The 24,840-nt window shown below is 46.5% G+C and overlaps 8 protein-coding genes; 5 read left to right on the forward strand and 3 right to left on the reverse strand.

Moving 5' to 3' along the window:
* Window positions 1–1,029: 1,029 nt before the first annotated feature.
* FFUJ_10000 (related to dis1-suppressing protein kinase dsk1) lies at window positions 1,030–2,354 on the forward strand (the record flags this gene model as incomplete). XM_023568035.1 has 4 exons in its annotated part: window positions 1,030–1,202; window positions 1,250–1,572; window positions 1,628–1,977; window positions 2,025–2,354. The coding sequence occupies 4 exons, from the start codon at window positions 1,030–1,032 to the stop codon at window positions 2,352–2,354; spliced, it is 1,176 nt and encodes a 391-aa protein (XP_023435393.1).
* Window positions 2,355–2,956: 602 nt separating this feature from the next.
* Window positions 2,957–4,561, forward strand: FFUJ_09999 (uncharacterized protein; the record flags this gene model as incomplete). XM_023568036.1 has 4 exons in its annotated part: window positions 2,957–3,017; window positions 3,076–3,350; window positions 3,408–3,479; window positions 3,530–4,561. The coding sequence occupies 4 exons, from the start codon at window positions 2,957–2,959 to the stop codon at window positions 4,559–4,561; spliced, it is 1,440 nt and encodes a 479-aa protein (XP_023435394.1).
* A 601-nt stretch (window positions 4,562–5,162) lies between these two features.
* FFUJ_09998 (uncharacterized protein) lies at window positions 5,163–7,786 on the reverse strand (the record flags this gene model as incomplete). XM_023568037.1 has 5 exons in its annotated part: window positions 5,163–5,506; window positions 5,560–5,852; window positions 5,990–6,111; window positions 6,246–6,455; window positions 6,509–7,786. 5 exons carry the CDS (start codon window positions 7,784–7,786, stop codon window positions 5,163–5,165), a joined length of 2,247 nt encoding a protein of 748 aa, XP_023435395.1.
* An 894-nt stretch (window positions 7,787–8,680) lies between these two features.
* On the forward strand, window positions 8,681–11,208 carry FFUJ_09997 (uncharacterized protein; the record flags this gene model as incomplete). XM_023568038.1 has 5 exons in its annotated part: window positions 8,681–8,998; window positions 9,060–9,285; window positions 9,640–9,819; window positions 10,013–10,556; window positions 10,749–11,208. The coding sequence occupies 5 exons, from the start codon at window positions 8,681–8,683 to the stop codon at window positions 11,206–11,208; spliced, it is 1,728 nt and encodes a 575-aa protein (XP_023435396.1).
* Window positions 11,209–11,966: 758 nt separating this feature from the next.
* FFUJ_09996 (related to UDP-galactopyranose mutase) lies at window positions 11,967–13,851 on the forward strand (the record flags this gene model as incomplete). XM_023568039.1 has 8 exons in its annotated part: window positions 11,967–11,983; window positions 12,044–12,113; window positions 12,165–12,245; window positions 12,295–12,651; window positions 12,699–12,948; window positions 12,998–13,173; window positions 13,223–13,659; window positions 13,716–13,851. 8 exons carry the CDS (start codon window positions 11,967–11,969, stop codon window positions 13,849–13,851), a joined length of 1,524 nt encoding a protein of 507 aa, XP_023436174.1.
* Window positions 13,852–15,892: 2,041 nt separating this feature from the next.
* FFUJ_09995 (related to monophenol monooxygenase (tyrosinase)) lies at window positions 15,893–17,016 on the forward strand (the record flags this gene model as incomplete). XM_023568040.1 has 4 exons in its annotated part: window positions 15,893–16,136; window positions 16,187–16,280; window positions 16,333–16,739; window positions 16,787–17,016. The coding sequence occupies 4 exons, from the start codon at window positions 15,893–15,895 to the stop codon at window positions 17,014–17,016; spliced, it is 975 nt and encodes a 324-aa protein (XP_023435397.1).
* Window positions 17,017–18,129: 1,113 nt separating this feature from the next.
* Window positions 18,130–19,311, reverse strand: FFUJ_09994 (uncharacterized protein; the record flags this gene model as incomplete). XM_023568042.1 has 3 exons in its annotated part: window positions 18,130–18,642; window positions 18,700–19,162; window positions 19,214–19,311. 3 exons carry the CDS (start codon window positions 19,309–19,311, stop codon window positions 18,130–18,132), a joined length of 1,074 nt encoding a protein of 357 aa, XP_023435398.1.
* Window positions 19,312–20,003: 692 nt separating this feature from the next.
* FFUJ_09993 (related to PMR1-Ca++-transporting P-type ATPase located in Golgi) lies at window positions 20,004–23,303 on the reverse strand (the record flags this gene model as incomplete). The annotated part of the gene is made up of 1 exon (XM_023568043.1): window positions 20,004–23,303. One exon carries the CDS (start codon window positions 23,301–23,303, stop codon window positions 20,004–20,006), a length of 3,300 nt encoding a protein of 1,099 aa, XP_023435399.1.
* Between the last annotated feature and the right edge of the window lie 1,537 nt (window positions 23,304–24,840).

Raw genomic sequence — 24,840 nt, forward strand, 5'->3', positions numbered from 1 at the left:
TAGAAGTCGAGCGCAACGAAAGGGGTAGTTAGTGATGCATGGTTGACGGCTTAGATGTTTAGCTCATTTAATCAATCCCTTCCTAATCAACGGATTCCAAAGACCAGTCGTCGAGCTGTTCAACAGCTGAAATTATGAGTTCTTCAGTGAGAGCCTAAACCGGAGACTCGGCAAATATGCACTTCGGCTAAGCTACCTAAATAGCAACATAACTTATCAATACAGTCTTTATCGATATGCTCTAATAATCCATCATACTAGGGCATGAAATGCTTTACAAGCCCAGAACAAGTCCCTCGGAACTCATTCCAGGTACTCGATATAGTGACGACAGCGCAGGCGAGCTCCCCGAGCATGAGAGGTAAGCTGCATTGAATTCCTTGCATTTCTACGGCTGCGAGTAACTTCCCCATAACAGGTCGGCTTAATCAGCAGTGGAATTGTTTACTCGCTCCTTATATAAGACATGTCCTCTGTAGTTTCCTTCTTCATCATGGTAGATATGGACAGCCTGAAATCTGTTCCTCCCAGCTTGACTATCGGTTGACAACAGTACTGTCACATGCGGCGTTGGATCCGAATGGCTTGTGTGAGACGGTTTCTGTTTTCGTGTGAGGGGTGGTTCGTCAAGTGCCATCACTGTGCTGGCCTCTTACTTCGTTGACTGTAGGCGCCAGCGCAAGGCCAAGACCTGCACTGCATAGGGCACGGCGCAAAATTTCTTGTTACGAGAAAAGAACCCGTTGTTCCAGCGAGACCCAACATCTCAATTCTAGTTATAAGCTTGGTGAAGAGGATTACAACGAAGCCGAGTTCATCGACCGCCAACTAGCGTCACGTGCCCCAAGACTCCACGATTGTGAACATGAGCGCCTAATCCTTTTTCATGTTTAAAGCTGCAAACCACGGCTCGCAAACGCCATGATAAAGTCAAGTTCTCTGATGCCGTTTTCCCAGAGGCCTGTGGCGCGGTCAATCAGTTTTCGTTCCCTCTATACATTCTATAGATTTCGTCGACACCAGTCCCAGATGCTAGCACAAAAATATAGATGCAGCGTTGATGCAGAACCGCTGCATCGCTATGAAGCTGGTGGCTACCATCCCCTGACGCTAGGCGATGTCTTAGAAGGTGAACGATATAAAGTTCTCCATAAGCTAGGCTGGGGTAGCTACTCTACTACATGGGCTGCAAAGGATCAGAAGTATGTCTGTTAGCTATGATTGCCCTGCAAACACTAACTTGAACAAGAGATGACCTTTATGTTGCCCTCAAGGTGACAACATCTGAGGCAAAAGAGAGCAGGGAGCTTAAAGTATTGCAAGCTCTGTCCTCTCAGCCTAACAATCACCCTGGATGGCATTATGTGAACAAAATGTTAGACCACTTTACCATTGTTGGCCCCAACGGTTCACACGATTGCTTGGCCCTTGAATTTGTCGGTCCCAGCGTTGAAGATGTCGTTGAAAGACATCTCAAGGATTCCAGGTTTCCTTCAAATGCCGCGAGATTGTTCTCCAAGCAGATACTTCAAGCGCTTGATTTACTCTCTGCTAGTGACATTGGCCATGGCGGTAAGATGCCAATATCTTATATGCTTGTTTCTGATGTCGCTGAATTTCTACATAGATATCCATACGAGAAATCTGGCTTTAACAATACCAGACTTACATTCACTTAGCGAGAAAGACTTTATGGCCAAGCTGGGTGAGCCCGACGAAGGGTTGGTTCTGGGGCCTGATGACGCGCCTCTGCCAAAGAATCTGCCAGCTCGAATCGTCCGACCTGCATCCTTTGGACACCGGGAGGTTCAGCGCATACTCGCCAAGCCATCGATCAAACTTATTGATTTCGGTGAAGCATTTCTTAGTGACGATATACCAAGCACGTTAAATACTCCATTACCAGTGCGCGCTCCAGAAATTGTTTTCGGAGACAAGCTCGATCATCGTGTTGACCTTTGGAGCACTGGCTGTTTGGTAAGTGTATTTTGTAAGCTCAGTCATTACTTAACTAACGAGCGCAGATATTTGAACTCATTACTGGCCAGCCACCCTTTGATGTCATAATGTTGACTCCCCCAATTCTCGTTGAGCAAATGATTGAGCTCATCGATGATGAATTGCCGTCAAGATGGCAAGCCAAATGGCAAGCAATGCAAGGAACGCCAACACAACCGGATGATGGTTTGAAACTTCACAGTTGGTTGGAGGAGGTTTATTTCGATACCGATAAGAAGCCAGAGTCTACGAAAAACGATGTCAAGCGAGCGGCAGAGCTGATTGCTCGTCTGATGAGATTCGAGCCATCGCTACGAGCTTCACCAAATGAGATTCTTGCTGAATCTTGGTTTTAATGAAGACTCTAGAACCATACAATATTTTATTGAATCGCATAAATATTGATCACTTGAACTAGGTATTCTATACAGGGTCATGTGATCAGCATGTCGTTATAGCATCTTCCTGTTTCCAGTTGATTCTGTCGATGCTCCAGATTAGGTAGATTTTACAGTGACAATCGGATGATGCGGCACAATTAATCCCTGTCGCCCAGCCCGCACCTGATATTTTTAGAACCTCGCCCAGAGTCACCCAAAAATAAGGTTGCAGCTCAAATAACGGATCAAAAGCTTGGCAGAATGCTTAATCTGATCAAGAATCGTCGATAGAATCGTTTCATCTGTAATTCATGACGCTGATTCAGCTGGTCTAGGGGCAAGTGAACAGGATATCCACCCCTGTCAGACCTGACAGCGAAGCACAAATGACGTCAGGGCGTGGTCTAGAGCTTTAGGTCCTGCATCAGAGTTGGACTGGACCTCAAACTGTCGGGCCATTCACTTCCCAAACCCCGCAGAGCTTCACCTTCAGCTGCATCGTCATCATTGTTTATACGACATCTCGCTCTTATCCTTTTGAACTTTTCCTTCCTTTCTCTCTCATTTCACCCGCCAAGATGGATAACATGGCTTCTCTCAAAGATACTCTTACTGCCTCTGGAGGCGCGGAGTCTGCCGGTACCTAATCCCCTCCACTCCTCATGACGTCTCGAAATATCCCGCTCACAGCTTTTAGGATTCCTCAACGACATCATCGCCCAGCTGTGGCCAAACATCAACGTCGCAGGCGGCAAGATCATCAAAGATGTCGTCGAACCCATGCTTGACCAGATGCTGCCAGGTCCTCTAGCGAACCTCCGCTTCGTCAAGCTGGACTTTGGACCTACACCCATCAGATTCTCTAATGTTGACGTGCACAAGACCGAACTCGAGGGCATCAAACTTGATATGGACTTGGATTGGGATGGCAAGTGCGATTTCGAGCTTGACGCGTCGATGGTGCCCAAGATTGTAAGCTCCGCTTTGGCTGGCCTCAATATTGCGTGTTGCTGATTACTGGTGTTGCAGGGTATCGAACATGTGAAGATGAAGGGACGACTCTCCATTTTGCTTTGTCCTTTGACAAACGTTATTCCACTGGTATGAACCACCAAACTCGATAGAATATTCGGCACTGACATGATCCACAGATCGGAGCTGCTCAGGTGGCTTTCATTAACCCCCCAGAGCTGTCCCTCGACTTCACTGACGCCGCCAACATCGCTGACTTCTCCTTGATCGACAAGACCGTCCGCAAGGTCATTCTCAACATCATTTCTTCCATGGCCGTCCTTCCCAACCGCTTTCTCGTCAAGCTCGACTCCTCCAACGATTATTTCAAGACTTTCCAGCCCCACCACGGTGTGCTCCGCCTCACTGTCGATAATGCGACTGAGATTACGGGCGAGAAGAAGAGCGGCGCCAAGAGACTTCTTCAGAAGCTTGTCAAGGATATTCCTGACTGTTACTGTGATGTCAACGTCGGTGCTGAGGGAGAGTGGCGAACTTCGACTATTAAGAATAAACACGACCCTCAGTGGAACGAGACTCACGATTTCCTGGTCACAGACTACGAGCAGCGCATCACTATCGATGTGAACGACGAGGATCTTGGTGGCGATGACGATATTGGTATTGCTACGACAACTGTCAAGCAACTTCTCTTGAACGGCGGTAGTCAAACTCTCACCCTGTCTCACAAGGGCCAGCCCCTTGAGACCAAGGTGACTATTCACGGCAAGTTCTTCAACTTTGTCGGCGAGTCCAACAGTATCTCTGCCAGCAGCCAAAATGAGGGCGAGATCTGCGGCCTTGCCACCGTCCTGATCGCCAGCGTTAATGGTCTAAACGGCCAACGCGACGAGCTCAAGCCCAGCGTCAAGGTGACCTGGGGTGACAAGGAATTCGTCACTCCCGCCAAGAGCTACAGCCCTGGAACCGATATCTTCAACCCATCTTTCGATACGGCGTTCCGATTCCCTATCACCGCTGAGCAGCTTTCTAACCCGCACAGCTTCAAACTTAGCTTACAGAATGGTACGAGCGAGCAGGGATCCGTCGATATTCCATTTGATAGTGTCACGGGTGCTGATGGTATGAACCGTGAGGAGGAGTTTGATGTTGGATCTGGTGCTACTATTCGAGCTCGGTTTTCTGTCCGTGGATTGCAGCTCGCTGAATGATTGGGGAAGTAAAACGTGGACTAGTTCCCCGCAGCATGTTGCATTACGCATGCCTTAGTATGAGTTAGCAAGCAATAAATTGTTTATTTTCAATCATTGGCAACTATGAAGACGGCGGAGAGATCACGCATAACGCAAGCTCCTTTATAACCACTCCAGAGATAGTGCCTTGGTGATCTCAAAGGTTGACATCGCGACGTCAATGTAAGTCCCAATTTATAATTGACTTAGGTAAACATTCACACATAGAGTAAAATGCCTTAGACGGCGAGACCTTGAGGACATTAGCCACTTAGACCAGGCTAAACACAAGCCTACCGAAAACTTCTCTAAGCTTTATGATAAAAGTGCGAAGGCTTTAATGGCTTTAGGCCAATTCTATTCAAACCAAGTCAAACCAAAAAAGTTCAAATTGCTATATAAATGAGTGGAAAATGGCTATTTAATGACAGACTGGAGCTAGGATAAATCTCAAACTAACAACTAACACAACCCTAGATCTCATAGCTTCCTCTATTTACTCAAGAAAACCGGGATCTCTGGCCTCTGAACCCCTAATGTCCCGTTAGGACACTATAAACTTTGACTATCATCAATGCTCCTAGTCATCCCCAAATCTTTCTAGAAGGTGGAGTTGGCCCATGAGGTTAGATGAACTACTGAGATCGGAGGGGGCATTGCCTCCGGTCTTCTCATGACCTGCATCGATCGGAATCTCGTAGGCTCGAACAGGTCCTCGCATCGTCTCGTCAAAGGTCCCAAGTTCCTTGACTTGCAGCTCAAGAAGCTTGGAAGCTGCATCGAGAGTGATGATGATGCCATTTTCGGCTAATTTCGCGGCATACTCCTCAGCATCACGATTGCGCAGATAGTCTTTGTACTGGGATATTCCGTTCGAGGTTGTTGAGTTTATGGTACTGAGGGAGGTGTTGTTGGATTCGTGATCTTGATCTTCTGGTTAGCATGAACATGCTAAAGGGCCAACACTGAACGCTTACATGGTGAGATATTCTCCAGCATTCGATTGAAGTTTGGAAATACGATCCGGTAGATATCGAACCATCGGTCCTCCTCACTCTCTTTCGATGACTTCCTTTTGAGGGAACGTAGTCGAGCGGCTTGCTCTCTACTCAGCATGCCATACACCGCTTCTGATTTCCTCTTGGGACATGGGGTCTCTTGATGCTGATGATCCAGAAGGAGCTCGTCTGTTTCGAAGCTGGTGTCACATCGTCGGCAGGTATGTTTGCCTTTGTGCTTCTTCTGGAGATGGCAGCGGAAGAGGTGTTCCCTACTCTGAATTAGCTTATCTTTTCAAAGCTTAGGTAAAGCTTCCTAAACGGAGATAGGTTTGATCAAACCGACGTAATTTGAGGTAGGTTTAGGCAGGTTTAGGTAAAGTTAGTAGGCGTACTTGACTTTGTTTACGTCCATCCATCCTGGGCCTTCACAGCCGCCGCGTCACTGAGACTTTGGGTCGTGGTGTTGGTATAATAATTCGCATCGACCGTGTTATCGAGCCTTCGTTGACTGACATTCTGAGTGTGGACCTGAGATCGCGAAGTCGTTAGCGAATTACTCCTTGTCGCATGAAACGGAGTAGTTATATAAGAAAAGGCCTATTTATGTGTGAGTAGAGTTGACTTCACACAATCTTCTACGTCAAAGAAAATGGCAATCCTACCATTTCCACATCCACATCAATAGTGCCACGAGGCTCAGAATAAGCTGGATCACTTTCCAACTTGTTGCACATTTGTGTCAAGGCGTCTAGGACCTCTCGAGCTGACATTCTCTCGCTCATGTTGACTTTTAGCATCCCTTCGAGGACTATATAGAGCATATCATCAATGAAGAAGGACGACCGAGAGTTCTCACGAAGGGATATGAGTAGCTATCAACAGTGTTAGATCATATTCGAAGATGGATAGTGCATAGAAGTCATACTCTATGCACCCCAGGCTTGAGCTTTGCCGTGAGGCCATTCCGCTTATCGTATTGCAACTGGAAGAAGGCATCTCGATTGGGGCTGTTGTCTTCTTCGTCGATCCGAGCTAGAATCAGCTTCTTAATTCCGGCTTTGCCATTATAGAACCAAGCGATGGCTTCTGCAAAGATACAGCCAAGACTCCAGACATCGTAGGCCTGTGTAATACCGCCCAAAGTTGTGGTGTCGATCTCTGGGGCGCGATAGGCTGGCGTGTGTTTGAGGCCCTTGGGAATATCTTTCTCTTCGGGTGTCAGGAAGTATGAAGATCCAAAGTCCGTAATCGCGAACACTGGCCATCTTTCACTGTCATTGGAGCCGAAGCACAAGATGTTCTCTGGCTTAATATCACCATGAACCCCAGACAATTTTCTCTCTTGGTCGTTTCCCCCATGGATAGTATATAGAGCATCTGCAAGTCCTCTCATTTGACCACCAAACCACTCAAGGGTGCATTTGTCGATGGATGGTCTGGGCTGGTTTCGCCAAAACATGGCGAGATCGCAATCAGCCGACGGAAAGACCAGGTGGTACTTGTTTTCCACTCGGTAGGAAGCGAGAAGGGGGACAATGTGAGGATGCGGGCTTTGTGCAAGACTCAGTCTTCGCAAAGCGTCTCGCTCGCGTGCGTACTGCTGATAAGTTCCACTGTATATCTTCTTTACAGCGAACGTAGCTTTTCCGCCCTCTCCATCTCCATAGCCATGCATACGATCCAGGTGGATTTTGACTCGAGATACTTCCGACCATCCTCCGGACTTGATAGGCTCCGCTTCGTCAAAGATGGACCGGGGAGAGTCTCCGAAATCGTAAAATGGAGGGTCGACTATTTTAGTGAGGTCGAATCTATTCACCGAAGTTGCAGGAAAAAGCTTCCTCCAAATCCTATCCCATTTCTCGGTGTCAGTGTTAGCCGGCTCGGACTCGAGGCTTTGTCGAAAAGTTTTTAAAGATGCTGCTTCTTCCAACGAAATTATAGCTTGATCAAGGCAAAAACTGAGCGACTCTTTGGACGATGTCTCATTGGCGAGATCGACGGCTTTCCCCACGTCACAGGAAATCATTCTGTTCTCCTTGGAGATCTGTGTACGGGCAATGCGGAGAGCATGATTGAGTTCTCTCAATGAGCGAAGATAATTCTTGTGCTCAGCTTCCAGTCGAACACGAAGATGTTGAGCGGATTTCATGAGCTCACATGCCAACGGGAGAAGGCCCAAGACAGTACCGATCACTTCCATTGAGCTCGTAATGGCAAAGTCCTCAACTTGCAAACAAAATTTTGGGCTGTGAAGTTGAAGTTGTAAAAGATTCGTTAACCTACCAAAGGTGGGACGTCTTCGAAAAGTGCCTCGGAGTTAATGTATTGATCCAAATCAGTATGCCAGTAGTTATATGGAGCGAAAAGTCCCATTGGGGTTCACCAGGTGCTGGCTTGGAAATGCCGGCAGCTGTTAGACTTGGGCGTTGCTTGATAGCATCACCTAAGGTTTGTCTGAGTTCTATAAAATGGTCACTATGCACAAGCTGCAAGGGGGCGAGGGGGAGCGTTGCTGAATATACGAACTTTCTGGATAATGTTCGAGCCGTAAATGAAGACCTAGCGCCGTTGTTTATGCTTAATGAGCTGCAAATATGGCGCTGGGTGAAGTTTTATATAGCTCGAGTTGCAAGCTAGTTAGGAAGTGAATGGAGTCAGTCCAGCATTTCTCATGGGCTTTTATGTGAAATGAAGGATAAGGATGCGAAAATTTGTCCTGTGGAATGGCATCTGAGATATAAGCAGAATGGTTTAGCGCGTATGAGTTCTGCGCATCTGGGTGAATTTTGACACATCTTACTGGCTGAATGGTGTTGTGGCTTGGCCATTTTCAACCCCCATGCAGACTCACAAGTTATGATCTATCCATCACATCAGCGACCAACCATCTTGCCCGTGAGCCATCACATACACCGAGGCTGATTATGGGTGGCGCAGCACAATCAGGCTTTCTCATCGTATGCACTTGCGCGATCAAACCAGCCTCTGGACCTTTCTTCATCAACGTCTTTGCATCGCTATCAACCGTGATATAGACACTTTCAAGAAAACAACAGGCATTCAGTACTAAGTCCTCTTCTAGTCTAACATTCCAATGACGGATAAAAAAGGCCCCGTTAGGAGGGTGCCTCACGAGATTTTCCGAGAGGCGTACCATGAGTTTCGAAATTCACTTACCGAGAAGGACAAAGCACTCTTCAAGGAATTTTCCGGTGCAAAGTCAATGCTGACAACTATTAAGGAGGATGCAAAATCTCACCCTGTGTATTCCTCAACACTTACCAAATGCTGCAAAGGAATCAACAGCATTGCAAATCGCTTATCGCCATTTTTCGATATCGCCGGTCTGTTCGTATCTTCTCACCCTGAGTTTGCAGCCCTTGCATGGGGATCTCTACGATTAGTCTTTATTGTGAGTCTTGGATAACTTGCTGGATCTTCACGGGCATCCACTAACTGTCCATGTTATTCAGTTAGGCTCTAATCACGCAAAGTTCTTGGAAAGGGTGTGCGATATGTTCGAAAGCATGAACGTGGTATTGCCTGCGTACGAGGAATACGTATCAAAACTCCGTTCGCGGCTCACTGCAAATGGCCATGAATGCTGTACACGTATCTTCAAAACTTTAGCATACATACAAGCCGATCTCATTCAATTCTGCTTCGAAATGTGCAAGTTGTTCACTAGGAAACGCTCGAGTATGTCTCTATAACCCATAATTTTAAAATCCGACGATATTAAGCCAAGCGTACTCGCAGGGCTTCTGATGCTTCACAGCTCTTTCGCATACTCCAGGATCTGGAGGCCTCTCGACATCCGATACGATGATCAGATACAGAGATGGAAGGATCATAGAGAGATATTCGAACTTGAATTGTCAGTCACAGCAAATATTCAACAGTTTGAGACAGGAGATCCTGTTGAAGAGTTGCTCAAAAGAGTTGACGGTGACTGGGGAGCTAAAACACCATACACCAGGGATCTAAAAGATCTAGATATTGGCTGGTCACTAACAGAGACCTGGCGCTGAACTGTTGGCTTAATCCTTTTAGATTCTCTTCTTATAAGTCACAATTCTTGGATTGATCCCCCAACATGGGCATACGCATTTGAGAACTCCCAGCACAGGCGGTCAGAAAGGACGACCGGGTGGTTTTTAAAACACCACAAAGTATCACGCTGGTTATCGCAAGTCACTCCTGAACGGACACTTTCTGCTTTATCAGTTCAAGGTAGGTCGACCAGCTGTATGCTCAGCTTTTTCAAATCTAATACCGTCGTAAGGCAAACCTAGGTACGGGAAAACCACACTATGTGCCACTCTTATTGAGCATATCCAAGCCTGCTATACGAGCTCTTCACCACACGACTCAGTGGCAGTCGTTTGTTTCTTCTTCGATCGGCAGCGACAAACTAACTCTACAGCGATGGCTGCACTTAGGGCTATACTGACCCAGCTCTTGCATATCTTCCGAAAGGATGATGCAATTGTGGACATCATAACTCTACTATGGGATCAAAACAAATCGGGGCAAGTGACTGCATCTACTAGCGAGATCGTATCGGCTCTTTACCTACTCTCATCTCGAGTTTCGAGGCTTTTCATGGCAATCGACTGGGCTGATGAGTACCAAGATCACGAAGATCTCTTCGACTATCTCAAAGAGATATCCCAGTATTCAAACTCTGTTTTTGTCGCACTCTTCAGTCGTCCTACCCTGGCCATCCCCCAAGATTTGAGCTCCATGCTTGAACACCTTGATCTCACCTCGACAATGAACTTTGAGTCACTTGAGACATTCTTGCGGCCCAAGATCCAACCGCTAGCTCGAGATGGAGTGATATCTTCGGAGGATAACAGAGATCAGATCGTCACACTACTTGCCAGTAGAGCCAACGGCATGTTCTTATGGGCTCAGCTTCTGGTAGAGTACCTCCTATCACCCAAACTCTCCATAAGGCAACGTCGGTAAGCCCTTAAGGATCTCAATCGACTCCAGGGACTTGATGCATCCTACCAGGAGATACTACGGTCAATCGAGAAAAGAACCTGGCAAGCGGCGCGGTTCAACATCACTAGGGCGTTTTAATTCGTCTTATATGCTCCCCGACTTCTGCATGTCAATGAGTTAGATGTCGCGATCACAACACCACTATCAAGTGCCGTGGATAAATACGACACAATCCCAAATTTTGAGAAGGCCCTGTCACAAATGTCCGGGGCGCTCATTGAGCTTGATTCAGACAGGAAAGCTAGATTCGTTCACTTTTCGGTTCTTGAGTACTTGACCGATCGATCTTTTCAAGACCAGTCTCAAGAATCGGTGTCAAACTTCGTCAAGGAGCAGTCCCTAGCGCAACGATCGTGTGCATCCTGTTGTCTAGCATATCTGCTTTATAGCATACCAGCAGAGCCCTTAGGTGGAGGTCCACAGGTCGTTGCGGACTGCGACTTACAGAAGATTCGATATCCTTTCCTTAAATATTCCGCGCAGTATTGGGATTTCCATTTCTCTGAATTTCTTCTCACAGGCGGCACAGGGCAAAACCACGGCCCTAGAGCTTTCTACGAACTTCCAGCTAAGAGAGCTACGGTCTTTGAACTGCCGACGAAATTGTGACATTCATGAAAAGTAGCATCGTTATTTAGTTTCAGATATAATTTTTAAAGGCATCAATCCAAATGCAGTTCATTCTGAGCTCTTCTAGGTCACGATTAGAGGTTTGCCGTGTTTCGCTCCGATCTTATTCTATATTAATCTTAGACGACTATGCCCATAGTCGATAGTCCTATACCAAATTTCGATGGTAGGATGCATCGTTTACATGCTGTCTTTTCTAAGTTATGCCTTTATCCTATGGTTCTCACTTTGACGGATGGCAATCCTCCAGTCCAGGAACCCATTTTCCGCCATTGATGCACCTATGAGAGATATTATCAACTACAATAGGAAGCTCAAGTAGCAGGAATAAAGAAGTTAAGATTAAATTCAGGTCAGTCCTGTCCCTCTGCTTCCTATCGGGTGCTGACTTACGCGTTTCTGTTTCAAGCAGGGAATGTTAAATGAGGACATGGGCTCAGCCACTCCGCCAAATTAAAGGATTCATGTTTACTAAGACAACAGAGCTAAAATTAGGAGCAGATCTACCCGATTCGCATAACCGATGCACCAATGGTGTCGCATGTCGCAATTTGTTCTTATCTTGAGGTGATGAAAGACATCAACAGACTGAGCACAATGTGAGACTTGAAATATGATGGCCCGTCTTCTTTCTTTAATACTGGTTTAGATTGTCTCGGGGTATAAAACAACTAGTTCCTCAACAAATGGAAACATAAATTTCTCTTTGAAAAATTCCCTCCATGTAACGAATTACGATGGCAGCCAAGGAAATGTAAGTCGGCCTCTGAACCAGAGATGAGGAGATTCATCATCTAATATGACATGTTTATAGCGACGTCGACGTGCTCGTCATCGGAGCCGGACCAACTGGTCTTGGAGCAGCCAAGCGTCTTCAGCACCTGGTAGAAACTTCATTTGTACCAAGTGCCACTTTATACTGATCGTTCTTGCAGAACAGTGTCGAGTGGCTCATTGTTGACTCCAACGAGACACCTGGTGGTCTTGCGTCAACCGACACAACCCCCGAGGGCTTTGTAAGTCTACCCCATCTGGAACCTAACATCTTGAATCTTACCCATCCAGCTCTTCGACGTTGGCGGGCATGTCATCTTCTCCCACTACAAGTACTTCGACGATGTCATCAATGAGGCTCTTCCCAAACCTGATGATTGGTACGAGCATCAACGTATCTCATATGTCCGCTATCAGGGTCTTTGGGTCCCATACCCTTTCCAGAACAACATCGCCGTCCTTCCCAAGGAAGAGCAGGCTCGTTGTCTTAGCGATCTCATTGAAGCAGTCATTCAAGCCCGCGCACGTTCACCATCAGACAAACCCGCCAACTTTGATGAGTGGAATATTCGCAATGTCGGCGAGAGGTTGAATGAGATTTTTATGCGTCCTTATAACTTTAAGGTCTGGGCTGTTCCTACAACCAAGGTACTGTTTTTCCATAGCTCGTGCCAGATCTTGGTTAACTTGTATAGATGAACTCTACTTGGGTTGGGGAACGTGTCGCGGCCCCTAACGTTAAGCTCGTGACCACCAACGCAATTCTGGGTAAGGCAGCTGGCGGATGGGGTCCGAATGCAACATTCCGCTTCCCTGCCCGTGGTGGTACTGGAGGGATCTGGACTGCTGTTGCTGATACTCTTGATCAAAGCAAGACTCGTTTTGGAGACCATGGAGCAGTTACAAAAGTTGACGCTGATGCTAAGACGGTCTTTCTGAAAGATGGTAAGCAGCTTGTCTCCTCGTACTAATATTTCTGCTGACAAGATGACAGGAACCACAGTCAAATACGGGGCGCTCATCTCTACCATGGCTGTCGATCAGCTCGCAGAGACTATTGGTGATGAAAAACTTCAAAAGTCACTGAAGCCACTTTACTACTCCTCCACCAACGTGATTGGCGTTGGACTCCGTGGAAAGCGGCCCGAGCGTATCGGTGATAAATGCTGGGTAGGTGATCACAAAGAGCCTCGATATCTTGATGCTTATTGAGTGATAGCTCTATTTCCTGGAAGACAATGCCCCGTTCTACCGAGCTACCATCTTCTCCAACTACTCGCCCTACAACCAACCCAGCGAAGACGTAAAGCTTGCTACCAAACAGCTCGCCAATGGCGACAAGCCTGCTTCGTCAGAACCTGCTTCTGGTCCATACTGGTCAATCATGCTTGAAGTTTCCGAGTCCTCCTACAAGCCTGTGAACCAGGCAACTCTGCTCGAGGAGAGTATTAAGGGTCTGATCAACACCGATCTACTCAGACCCGAGGATGAAATTGTCAGCACGTATGTTCGCCGCTTCGATCACGGGTATCCAACCCCCACTCTTGAACGCGACGCTGCTCTGTCCGAGGCCTTGCCTTATTTATATGATAAGGATATTCTGTCTCGTGGTCGCTTTGGAGCCTGGAAGTATGAGGTTGGCAATCAGGATCATAGGTGAGCAACTCATTATCCCAGCATTGCAGGATCAAGGAACTAACAGCTTGTCACAGTTTCATGCAAGGTGTCGAAGCAGTTGATAATATTATCTCTGGTGGTCTGGAATTGACGCTGTCGAACCCCGATTTTGTCAACTCTCGGAAGAATACTGAGTGTCGTCTAGCTGGTATCAAGGGTGCTCGGAAGTAGAATTCTTGCCGAAACATCTATGTTTCTAGTATCGCCGGTAGAGAGACCCGTTTTACTGGGGCAAAAGTGGTATTCAACTTCTCAGGGCCGAGGCTCTTCTCTTCTTACACTTCTATCTTACAGATTATTATTTGGAAATACAAATTTCAACCATTTATTATCTATGCCCGAGTTATCGCTGGGCAATAGAAGCTCATGGTATAAACTTAAAACCTAGAACTTGTTCAAGCTATTATACGATTGGCCTTTGCGCTTTTAACCTTAGGAGCTAAATCGGTTTTTTTTTTCTAATTCCAAGAAGCATAACCAGAATTAGATTCAGACCCGTAATGTACCCCTCCTGTATAGTGGAATTAGTTTTAGCGGTAAGTTAAAATTATACTCTAAAAGTCTATAAACACCCCACCCTATAGTAACTTATTCCATTTAATAGAAATATCTTCACTTATATATATTTAATTTAATTTAAATCTAATAATAATAAAAAGTATATCATTTTAAAGCCCTAATTTTTCTATTTAATATTTTATATACTATCCCCAGGTATAAATATAGGCATTAAGTTAGCAGGAAAGTAAATTAATTAAATAGTTAATTTACTATAATATAATTACTGCTTATATTAACTTAATATATTTAATTAACTTTACTCTATTAACCTTATTATTTTTTAGGAGGTTTAATTAAGGAAATATCTTATAGATATTTAACTTTAATTATTTCTAAATATACTTAATTAGGTTAAAATTAGGACTGTAAGTAGGCCAGTTAATCTAGGAAATGCTATTTTTTAATAGCTAGTTTATTATAGCTTTTAATATATATATATAAGTATTATTTTATTAAAAATAGTAAAAACCGATCTAAATAGGAAATAAACCTTCCTTTAAAGCCTATATATAACTTATAGAAGTATATCCTTTTTTTTATACAGTTTAATTGTAAATTATAATAATAATATTAGATTTATTGCCTCTTTAAATTACTCCTTAAACTATAATAAATAATTATAACTTTCTATAAACTATTATATTAACTAATTCCTTTATAAACTTCTTATAAGGCTTTTAAAATACCTAACCTTATTTATAATTAAATTATAATTAAACTAATAATTTATTACTAAAAATAATTTAAAAGTACTAAAAGTTAGGTAAAAAATTCTTAAGTAATATCTATCTATAAACTTTAAAATAATATATTTTTAGTAATTTTTTAATATTTTCCCTTTAAGCTTAATACTAAAAAAGCTATTAAAAAGCAGTTTCCCTAAATAGTAATATTTACTATATAGCCCTCTATTTATAACTATAATAGTATCTAATAACTTAATATATTATTATTTATAAAATTTTATTACCTAAATAATTAATTAATAATTTATATATAATCCTATAGTTATATTTAAATATAATTAATATATATTAAATCTGCTAAACTATAAGTTTCCTAAAATACTTAAAATAACTCTTTTTATCTAAAGTTTAATAAGTTTTTTAATATTAAAAGATATTAAAGATTGCAGCTAATAAATATCTAGCCTTAATTATAATATTTTAATATAACTTCCTGCTTTTTATAACCTAAATAATAAGAGCTTTTATAATATCTATAAATTTATAGTTTCTTTAGTAGCCTATATATATAATAGATAAAATTCCATTCTTTTATAATATCTTTTATTAAAGTTATAGATATTTAAAGAAATTAGTTAAGTTAACTTTTATAGTAGTAAATAACCGGTTGGCAGGGCAGCATTTACAGACTTTTAGAGCATAATTTTAGCATAAAGATCACCTCATATGGCTTTTGTGCCAAGCATACCCCTGGGGTCCGTGAGCGCGACTGAGCGCCTTGCTAATACTTCACTATGGGGCCAATGAGCCTGAATCTCGTAAAGGATAAAGAGAGTAGACGATCTGAAGAACACATAAAAAGGAGCATTTCCCATGTCTCTACGCTAGAGAGAATATCATCCCTAGTCCTTGGTATTCTCTTGTTACACACTAAAGCTTTGCAGGCGTTGTCACCCCGGTCCGGAATGAAGCTCACGTCTATTCTTGCCCTCACCGGCGCAATTACCCCAGCTATCGCTGCTCCCGCCAAATCTGACAAGACTTGCTCGAATTCCGCAAAGAGAATTGAGTGGCGGGAACTGGATGCTTCTGATCAACAGGGCTATATCGATGCTGTTCTGTGCCTCAAGACTAAGCCCTCTCGCATGGGTCTCAATTCCAGCTTGTACGATGACTTCCCTCACCTTCATTTCCAACTCAACTCATGGAGTAAGTTTTATCCGCAGTATCAAGTCTAAGCTGTTACTGATAAAATGCAGTCCATGGTGGCTCTCCTTTCCTCCCTTGGCACCGATATTTTGGTGTAGTCCACGAGCGAGCTCTTCGTGACTGCGGCTATGAAGGACCATATACGTGAGTACTATACAAGCCAATCGCCAAGCAACCTCTGACCGTGAACTGCTAGCTACTGGGACTGGACCAAAGACACGGAAGGACTCCGTCTCTCCCCAGTGATGGCATCAAAGAACGGCTTCGGTGGCAACGGAGACGCTGAAAAGACCGAAATCAGTGCCTCAGGAAGTACTCTAAAGTGTGTAAGCGATGGTCCGTTTGCAAAGCTACGACCTGAGTACTTGGAGACTGAGCCCAGGGAGCTTACCGATGGGGGCCATTGTCTGCATCGTAACTTGCCTGAAGTTGACGAGCCTGATGCTTTCGCAACCATGGCCAAGGTCTTTGGTCCTGAAGGAGTTGAAGAAGTTCAAGCCTCTGGCAACTGGAGTCACTACGCACAGACTCTTGAGGGAGGACCTCATGGTAGCATCCACGCTTGTCTCGGAGGAGAGATGAACCCCACCACTTCTCCCAATGGTCAGTGACTCCCATATGCTCTTAGTTCGGCAACTGATATATGACAGAACCTCTTTTCTTCTTGCACCACGCGCAGATCGATCGTCTCTGGTGGTTGTGGCAGAAGGAGAACTCCACTAGACTCACTGAGTATAATGGACTTTACAAGAACATCAACCAGACTGAGCAGCACGAAGTCAGCCTGAAAGATATCTTAGTGATGGGCGGTATTGACGAGGACCTTACTGTTGGAGATGTCATGGATACCACTAACGGTCCCTTGTGCTACACCTACTAGGCGTACGACAATAGTCTCCGGGTGACACATCTGGCCACTCGTTCGTGTACCGAGGCTTCTTGGGCACAGTGGTCAAGCGCAAGCTTTCACGAGGGTCAAGTTTCTGAAAGGCCGACTCTCGAAGCGATAAATTGGCCAGGTTACAATATTTTCAAGTCTCTGGGAGACTCATATTGAATGTATGATTATAGATATCAAATTAAGTCTACATGCTACGCAATCAGATATTAAGAAGGAAGTCCTTATATGGCTTTTATTACTCACAATAAATCTAAACGCTGAGCGATATTCAGTTCAACTTTAAGACCGTGCTCCAAAATCACTTCCGCGTCCATCTGGCCTGCCTTGACTATCATTTCCAATTCTGGTTCGTCTGATCTAGCTATACGAGCTGTAGAGGGACTTTGGGAAAGGAGAACCGCACGGGCCTCAAATATGATGGCTGTTAGTACGCCTTGATTGGATAACAGACGGAGATGGATCATTTTGGGGTGGTATTTGCTGGGGAGAAGTTGTACGTAGTTAATATATCTCAACCTATTTTCAAGTAAACTTAATTGTCTGATTTTCTGAGTCTGCTTACTCCCAAGCCCAGGCAACTACACTGATTGGAATTAAATAACCATGGCGCTATGAAGGACGGTCGGCGGTTATAACAGCCTTTGAGGATGTTAATCCCGAGGCATCATCCACATTTCGCATTTATGTTCCAAAGTGAGGAAGGCGACTGGATGGAGACTAACTTGAGACGTGCTAGAGTGTTTCATGGACCTCGCTTACGGTGATCTCTTGGGATATTTTTAGAATCTCGACAAACTTTTATGCTCCTCAAGAATAAAGATAGCTCTTCCATCTTTGCCTTTCATTTCACCGGGCATCATACTAGCTGATATATGAAAGGCCCGTCTATCATATTCGATTATCTATTAGTGTTTATAGAGCCTATAACTGATATAAGTGTAATGTATCGTGCTCCTGATGTAATTACTGCTTGAAGCATTCGACCTTGCAAAGCTTTCGTCAACAATACTTAGGTTGAGTAGCCTCTATTCTATGCTCCCTCGTCTCTCTATTTATCTGTTCCATCTTATCAATCGTAATAGTTAGAAACTATCAGCTATCCAGATCTCGGACCGCCGGTACGCTCTTATACTCAAAGTTGACGTCGTTACCAAGCTCAAAATCCTTTGCACTTCCATGAGGATCCCAAGCTTCTTCGTGTTTCCCCAGATGCTCTTTCAACCCTCCAAAGAAGTTTCTCAGGCATAATATGGCGAATATTGTCGTCATGAAGATGGACACGATACTCATGCTACCGAAGGCGGTGAAAGAGTCGATTGAACCTCCGGTTCTCTTCCTGGGGTCCAGTTGTGCAGCTATCTCCAGGTAAAGCAAGTAGCCAAGCATTGCAAGATACATGGCTATGGAGAAACACATTCCGATGCGATTCTCTGACTTGCTGAACATGATGGATGCGGAGATGACGGCGACTGCAACACCGAGAAGGGCAATGTTGACAATGAATTGAGTGCCTCCATTACGGATTCCTCCAAGTACGGGGAAGCAGAAAATAAGGACGAAGCAGACGACGAAGTAAATGTCCATTTTGGCGAGCATGACAAAGATCTTCACAATCAGGTTAGCTACGTCCCATCCCAGAGATGGCTATGTCGGTGAACTTACTTGGTGGGTAATTCGAATCTTTCTCATCTTTGCATCTGCGCCAACATTGCGATACGACTGCCATGAGAAGTATTGCTTGAGATACCAAGCGCTGATAGGCAGAACCAAGGTGCAAACGGCGATAATGATAGGAATGATGAGCAGAATCTTGCCAATAACGGCCCAGATATCCATGTCAGTATTGACCAAATGGTCGCCATTACTGTCTGTTGAGGTCTTGAATGACTCGATAGCCTCCTTGATATCCCGTCGCTGGAAAATGGCCAGGGGTAAAAAGCCGGCGTTGATGACGCACGCGAGCACCGCTTGGGCTGTACTCCTTAACCTGATGGCATCCCACATGAATAACAAATGAAAGATGAATCCAAAAATAAAGATGGCAAAATTAGTTGGGATGCTGTACCCTCGAGGGACCTGGATCACTGTCGGTCTGGCGTATTCCTGCCATTGTAACAGGACAACGCTGCACGTTAGGGTCAGCAGTGGAAAACAGCGCCAAAAGTTGGAGCCTTACCTCATCAGAAGTGTCACAGCGATGCCCTGAAATAGACCGATCGATAGAAAGGCCGCTGCAGCTGGCGCTGTGTGTATCTTGTTGATGATAGCAGACATTGTGTCTGTGTCTGCGCAAGGAATCGCTCAACCTCGTATTCAGTGTCAAAAATAAATTTATTGTGAACGGTTGTCCGGCATTGATGGGAATTTTAATTGCCGACCCTAGGCCTAGGCTCAGGGGCGCTCTCGGACCTTTACAGGGCCTAGCTTTAGGGGAGCGGGTCTGCCAAGGCTGCGAGATCCCGTATTTGCGGTATTGGACGAAACTCTGTGGAAGAATTATACTGGACTTGTGGGGAAGAACGCCAGCAGAATTTATCATGTTGCCCACTGTTCAGCCCAACGCTTTCCAGAATCTTGAATCGTGAAGAACCGGGCGTCGATCTATGTAGGGTTCTAGTTAGCGACAGCTCATCTCGACAGCCCTATCTTCAGCTGAGCGCCAATGAGAAGTGTATACCCAGCGCAGGGACCTTTGAGTCGCGTGAGCGGTAGGGAAATCATGTCTAAACTCCATGGATCAATCGGGAATTCGGTGGGAATTGTTCGGCAATAGAAACGGTCATCAAAACAGCGGAACGGCAACTCAACCGTGAGACACTAGACACTAGACACTAGACACTTGGTGGTTTAAACAGGGTCAAGCGACGTCTCTGTGACGTTGATCAAGCGTATCTTGGAAATGTAAAATTTTTATTATTTCTGTATGACTAACAATAACTCGCTGTTGCAATCGCTACTCCGAGACTCTACCATGCAATCCTAGCCACGATGGACTTGGGATATTTCCTCACGATAAACTTCCTCATCTCATCGACCAGCAGAATGCCAAGTCCGAGAGGAATAGGAATGAGCCAGAATTCAATTGGCACAGACTCAGTGTCGAAGAGGTTCTGAATACCGGGTACTTCGGTGACAAAGATGGCGATGCACAGACTGATGAGCATGCTGAGGATCAACCATGGGTTGCGATGAGCCTTGCTCAGAGGGCTAGCTTGGAAAATGCTCAAGCGACGGTTTCGCACGGCAAGGATGTTGCCCCATTGAAGGAACACGAGGGTGACAAAGTAGACACACTGGCCAGTGTTGTTGAACTTGGTGAGCTCAGCCGCGGTGTAGCCGCGGTATCCCTCAGTGTAGCCCTCAAAGAGAAAGAAGAGCTCTGAGACGGGCATCTTGGCGTACTTCCACATGTAAAAGAAGAACATGGCGTGCGCGGTGATGGTCTCCATGAAACCGGTGAAGAGGTAGGCTTGGGTGTAGATCTTTCTGTTGATGAGATGATCGCGCTTGTGGTTGCGGGGAGGAAGGGAGAGAAGATCGAACTCTTCCTTTTCCATGATGAGAGAGAGACTGAGGAATAGATCGGTGAAGACACAGATGATGATCATGAGGAATGCGCTGAGAGGTAGGGGAACACCGAACCAGACGTTGAGAATGACGGGCCAGATCTCGGACCAACTACCGGCGGGTAGGAGATATGAGATGACCTTCTGGAGATTCTGGAAGACGAGACGACCGAGCCGCATGGCGTCGATGATGGAATCGAAGCGATCAAGGAGGACGAGGTCAGAAGCTTCAATGGCGACGTCGCTACCAGTCACGATAGCGACACCAACATCAGCGGCTCGAAGGGCGGGGGCATCGTTAACACCATCGCCAGTGACAGCGACAACGTTATCGCGCTCTCGAAGCTCAGTGACAATACGGAGCTTCTGCTCAGGTGTAGTTCGCGCAAAGACAATCTCCTCATAAGCACAGACAACATCCCAGTCCTCTTGGCTCAATCGGCTGAGGTTGGCACCTTCAAGAAGCAAGCTGCGCTTGATGATCTCAGCGCGATCGCCCTTTCTGGCCTTACGCTTGGGCTTCTCACTCTCAGTGATCTGGTTTCCAGTGTACAGGGTGTCAATAGTGTCGGGGTCCTGCTGGCAGGAGAAGATACCAGTGTTGCGAGCGATGGCAGCGGCTGTGAGGGCGTAGTCACCAGTGACCATGAAGAAACGAGTACCAGCGCGGCGGCATTGCTCAACGGTGGCAGGAATCTCAGGGCGGTGAGGGTCAATGATGCCGAGCATACCGACGACGGTTAGGTCTTGGATAGCAGAGTGGGTGATCTCGTCGCTGAAACTGTTTGTTCCGGCGACGGCGCGGGGGGTGATGAATTTCTCGCACAGGACGATGACGCGCTCGGCGCGACGCGATGCGTCATCTTGGATCTCTTGGAACTTGATGCGGGCGTCACGGGTGAGTGTCTCGACGGAGTTGGACTCGGAGGACCAGTACTTGGTGCATCCGGCGAGGAGGATATCGGGAGCACCCTTGATGATGACGCGGTAGGCACCTCGTTCATCGTCGGATTGGAAGACGGTGAGCATCCATTTGTTCTTGGAGTTGAAGGGGACTTCAAAGATACGAGGGACGGTCTTGCGGAAGCTATCACCAGAGGGGCCATAGGCGGCAAAGCGGAAGACAGCGCTGTCAGTGGCGTTACCCTGGATGGTACGCTCGTGGAGGGGGAGATGGTTGGTGGTAGGATCAAAGGATGCATCGTTGCAGAGGAGGGCAGCGCGTTGAAGAGCAGTGGCAGGCTCACTGACTTCCTTGCCATGAAGCAAGTGCTGGAACTCATCCGAAGAGTCAAATTGCTTGTCCACAAAGGCTACTGAGCTGACAAACATCTGGTTCTGTGTAAGAGTACCTGTCTTGTCGGAGCAGATGACGTTCACACAACCGAGTGTCTCGACAGTCGACAGACCCTTGGGCAAGACATTGACTGCCTTCATGTGACGAGCGACCATCATCAGTGTAAGGGCGACAGCGACGGGCATACCCTCTGGGATAAAGGCGACGACACAGGCCATGACGTTGACCAGCATGGCTGGGACACTCATGTATGCCTTATGATCAACGCGAAGCCAACCGACCCAGGTGAGGAGAATAGCAAGGGCAAGGATGATGGTCATGCAGACGATGATCATGACGAAGCGAGTGATCTCGCGCTGGATGAGAGCAGCTGAGTCCTTGACGCCGGAGGTTGAAGTGGCGATGCGACCCATGACTGTCCGACCACCAGTGAGGATGACAACGCCAATACCATTACCGTTCATAACAGTAGTACCCATGAAGGCAATGTTGCGACTCTCCAGGAAGTTGGCATCAGTTGCGTCAACAGCACCCTCAATCTCATCAGACTCGCCAGTGAGAACCGATCGATCAAAACGAATGTCACCAGAGTGGCTAACGATTCGAAGATCAGCGGGAACCTTGTCGCCGACCTTGAGATGAACAACATCACCAGCGACAAGCCCAACAGTAGGAAGACTCTTGAGCTCGCCATCACGCTTGACCATTGCGAAGGAAGGCAACAGGTCGAGAATGGCATTCATGGTCTTGGCTGTAGACCAGTCCTGGAAGGCGGAGAAACCAGCCTGGAGGAAGATGACGATGAGGATGAGGACGGCGAGGGATAGATTTTGGTTCGAGGGAGGATTGCTGAGGGGCTGCCAGCATAGAAAGAAGATGATGGCACCGACCCAGAGAACCGAACAGAAACCACCAAAGATGTACTTGAGCGTTCGTTTAATGTAGTTCGTCTTGGGATGAGGCAGCGTATTCTTTCCATCGCGCTCAAGACGCGTCGCAGCAGAACTCTCAGACAGACCAGCGCCAACATCGACATTGAGCTGCTGGCACAGCTGCTCCGTCTGAAGTTCATGGTACTGCAGTTTTGAGAAGTAATCCTCGTCTGTCTTTTGTCCCCCCGCTGTCTTGGAATCTTCAGTGGGCTCGACCTGTTTCGCCTCGGTGACCTGGATGGACAAGGTGCGGTATTCGATCTGGACGCCTGAGTAGGGAGAGGTAGGATGGATACGGCTTCGCGAGCTGGAGTGCGAACGACGACGAGATAGGGAGCGGGAGAGCGTGCGGCCTAGGCGGTGTGCATCGTGGTCTTCACGGCCGCGCTCAGGACCGTCTTGGAAGGTGATGCGTTGGATCTGAGCCTCAGGATCAGACTCCTTGGTCCCACGGATGTCAGGATCAGACATTTTGACGGATAGTCTTCACGAGGAAGCTTGAGGGGGCTGGGAGAAAGGAGCAGAGAGAGAATCAGATCAGTGTGAGAAGATGGGAGAAAGTCAGGTATGAGGCACAGCTACGAAAGTGGTATTAATACAGGAACCAACGGCGAGGTCTAGACAATTCTACAGCCCGTGATCATCTCTCGCGAGGCCTCTTGAGAAATAAGAGGTATCCATCAGAAAAACAAACAAGCGCTCGTAAAATACCGCAGTTTTGCTGCTGAAACGTGGTGAATTGTAGTTGTAAGTGAGGCTATACAAGAGGTGTACATGCTCCGCCAGCGATAATATCGTGTGGTTGATGGTAGGTGTCGGTATGGGACTACAAGCCAGGGGGTGCCCAGGTCAGAGCTGACGGGCGCAAAAAGGGGAGACGGGGGTGGAAATGAATGCCGTAGGTAGGTTAGCCCGTCTAGCTTTGGTAGTCTGTGATATCACAGCGTGGGGACCCAGCCCCGACTCCACAGCTTCTTGGTGTGTGCAGGTATTTGGCTCATATTGTTCTGCACGAGCTGGGACTTGCATGATGAGGGGAGACAGACAGACAGACAGACAGACAGAAAAAAAAAGAAGGGCATCTGGCCTGGCTGACGTGGGTGGCCCTGACTAACCGCGTTGGAAGAAGCCGTTTGTCAAGGGAACTTTTGGAACGAGCACCACTGAAACCGAGCACCGCCCCAGAACCCGAGCTCCTGGAATTTACCAAAACCTGTTGCCCACGAGAAAACGAGCGAGAAGAGAATCCTTGGATGGACCCTGAATCTCACGTTGCATCTGGTCGGACCCGAAAAGGCACGGAAAATAAGGTCCTCGAAATAAGCATTTTGACGTGGGCGTAGCCGTCTTGGCATGGTCATAGCGTCCTCTGGGATCGGGGGCCAGTTACATTAGCACAGTAACTTAGGGCAGGGCAGGGCAGGCAGTGCAGTGCATGAATTGGATCTAGGCTCAAGACGGTATATCGTGGTCATGAAACCAACACCCTTTCGCTCACATGCAAATGGCGCATACAGCAGATCTGTCATTTCGGAAAGAAGCGAATCAGAGCTTTGGTCGCTAATGCAAATGCTCACCGACTCGCTCGACGTCGCGGAGGCGGACTCAGCTCCATCGGGGGCGGACCTCTCTCCCATTCGCAGTAGCACCAAAACCCGCTGCTAGCCTTTGCCAACAAACAACAACAATTGAACAAACAAGATTTCTCTCCGACTCCTTCTTCTCTCTCATCTCCTTTGCTCTCTCGCTCACTGCTACATTCGGCATCCCGCCAGAGGCTAGAACACAACAGACCTTTCTCCCATCTCCAATCCGGCATTTCCCATTGCTAATCGCGCTTCAAGAACCTGTTTTTCCCCCCTCGTATACGCATGCTCCAATTGCATGGCAACTAACTTTTCACCACATTCAAGCCGTTCACCCGGCGCGCCGTTTTAACCGTGCCTCACAAAAAAAGGAAGCCAATCTAAATAAATACCAGAGCCGATGCACCAATTAGAGACTCGAT

The sequence above is a fragment of the Fusarium fujikuroi genome, chromosome FFUJ_chr09 (assembly GCF_900079805.1).
Source record: "Fusarium fujikuroi IMI 58289 draft genome, chromosome FFUJ_chr09".
Lineage (NCBI taxonomy): Eukaryota > Fungi > Ascomycota > Sordariomycetes > Hypocreales > Nectriaceae > Fusarium > Fusarium fujikuroi.